General features: G+C 50.2%; 1 protein-coding gene across 1 annotated transcript in view; it reads left to right on the top strand.

The window, feature by feature from the left end:
• Window positions 1–2187, top strand: part of LOC106805564 (sodium channel protein 60E-like) — a 54760-nt gene that overhangs the window by 15428 nt on the left and 37145 nt on the right. Inside the window, exon 3 of the mRNA XM_014807214.1 lies at window positions 109–215. Coding sequence (XP_014662700.1) covers window positions 109–215 — 107 coding nt within the window. The remainder of the gene's footprint in view (window positions 1–108; window positions 216–2187) is intronic.

Genomic DNA, 2187 nt, shown 5'->3' with positions numbered 1-2187 from the left:
TGTGTGACGTGTGACGTGTGACGTGTGACGTGTGACGTGTGACATGTGACGTGTCACGGCGTGACGTCTGTGTCGTAATGCTCGCTCTCGTTTCCCATCTTCTTGCAGCTACTCGACGTTCCTATTGCAGCATTTCGGCGTCGAGGTGGGCAACATCGCCGGCATTCGAACATTTCGAGTTCTCAGGGCGTTGAAAACAGTATCGATAGTGCCTGGTGAGTCAATAGGGGGGCCCCCGATCGTGCTAACGACCGACGCGTAATGAGCGCGTGTGTGTGTGTGCTCAGCTGCCCCGCCAGCAACCCATCGTTTTCACTGCAAACACGGGCATCGTGTCGTACCCGGTACCACACCGCGACCCAACCCCGGCCCGCATTGACGTCGTTCTACGAGTCGGCGATGTATTGAGCAGAAAGTGTAGTGGATACGATCGTCTACTGTCTTCGTCGTCTTCTCGGTGACCCCTGCTGAGGCGACATGTCTCGTCTTTTGATCTCGCATCGTCGTTGGGTAGTTTCCTTCGGTCGTACAGTGCGGGCTTTAGGCTATATATACAGACTAGGAAGCGCTTAGGAGTTTTAGAAATTGCACGCGCGTGCGTGCGGTACAAAGCTTAATGCCGCGTGAGTGAGTGAGTGAGTGAGCGTGCGTGCGTGGCGTCGCGTGCCGTGCTCCCTTTCGTGCGTGGCGATGTGTGTGTTAGTTCTATGATTGATCAGCCATTCGCACGAGATGAGCTGTTTTTCCTGTGTGTGTGGGGGGGGCGGGTGTGTGTGTGTGTGTGTGTGTCTGTGTGTGTGTGTGTGTGTATGTGTTTGCTTGTGAGTGCGTGGGTGCGTGTGTGAGCGTGCGTGCGCGCCTTTGTGACTGTATGTGTGTGTAAGTGCGTTCGTTCATACGCGCGTATACGTGCGCTCGTATCTATCTGTGAATTAATGTGCATACAAATTGGGTTTCGTTTTAAGCAGCATCGTTAATTAGCCGCCGCCTAATATCTAAGGGCTTAAGATTTTACGCTTTCATTAATATTTTGCCACATTCAGAAATCACGATTTTGTTAACAATAAAATCTCAAAGAAGGCAATTAAATTCACCGTATATGCACCATAAAAGGAAAATTAAGTAAGAAAGCGAAACGTAAATTTGCGTTCTGCCCTTTCCCCAGCCCCACTGCGGGTTTCCTAACGCCAATAAACTATACGCTAGTTTCAATACATGCGCGGAATTTCACGGGAACGCCATTTAATGAATCAACGGCTATTTTTTCTAAAGCCATTTCCAGTGACGAAGACTCGGGCACTGTCGAGGCGAGACGCGAAAAACGTCGTGACAGGCCCACTTAGAGACCTCTTAATGATTTATACATTCGCATTTACGGAAGCCCCCATAGGATTAACCACAGCAGAAAATCTGATAAAATATGCAGATCCGAATGGGTCGATTGACTATGCGCATACGCACCGTCAATAGACGCCGGCGATCGTACACTAAGCATATATACAATCTGTTTCCGTGAAGACCCGCCGAATTGTTTCTCCGCGCGCTATTATTAATACGGGGGACGAAACACGAACCTAACAGGCGAGCTCGAATTTATTAGCCCTCGATCGCCTGATGTTTATTCAGCCGCGTCGTCGTCGCCGATGTGCATTCATTTATTCATTTCTTCCAAACGCCGACGCAACGGTTTTACCGTAATAACACGTAAAGATGACATGTTAGCGGACACCCTACATTACATACCGCCACTACATACGAGCACCACGTTAAGTGGGAGCGTTAGCCGCCACGTGACACGACGCGTCACGTGTGACGTCACCACGAGGAAGACATCGAGAGTAATTAGTTTTCGCGGGACGCATGCGCAGTTAATGCTGGACTAGAACCTAATCGCTTATCAATCGATCTCGGATGATGAAGATTACGAATGCAAATTACGCGCAGGTTATTATCAGCAGCGGTGCTCGGCGTCCGGTCAATGCTAAATTCCCATTTCGTATTTCGCCCTGTGCGAGTGCGTACGTAGTCGTATTTCGCCCTGTGCGAGTGCGTACGTAGTCGTATTTCGCCTTGTGCGAGTGCGTACGTAGTCGTATTTCGCCCTGTGCGAGTGCGTACGTAGTCGTATTTCGCCCTGTGCGAGTGCGTACGTAGTCGTATTTCGCCCTGTGCGAGTGCGTACGTAGT

Source organism: Priapulus caudatus, unplaced genomic scaffold (assembly GCF_000485595.1).
Source record: "Priapulus caudatus unplaced genomic scaffold, Priapulus_caudatus-5.0.1 Scaffold118, whole genome shotgun sequence".
NCBI lineage: Eukaryota > Metazoa > Priapulida > Priapulimorpha > Priapulimorphida > Priapulidae > Priapulus > Priapulus caudatus.
Note: the sequence above shows the minus strand (reverse complement) of the source record. Positions and strands in the feature narration are given on the sequence as shown.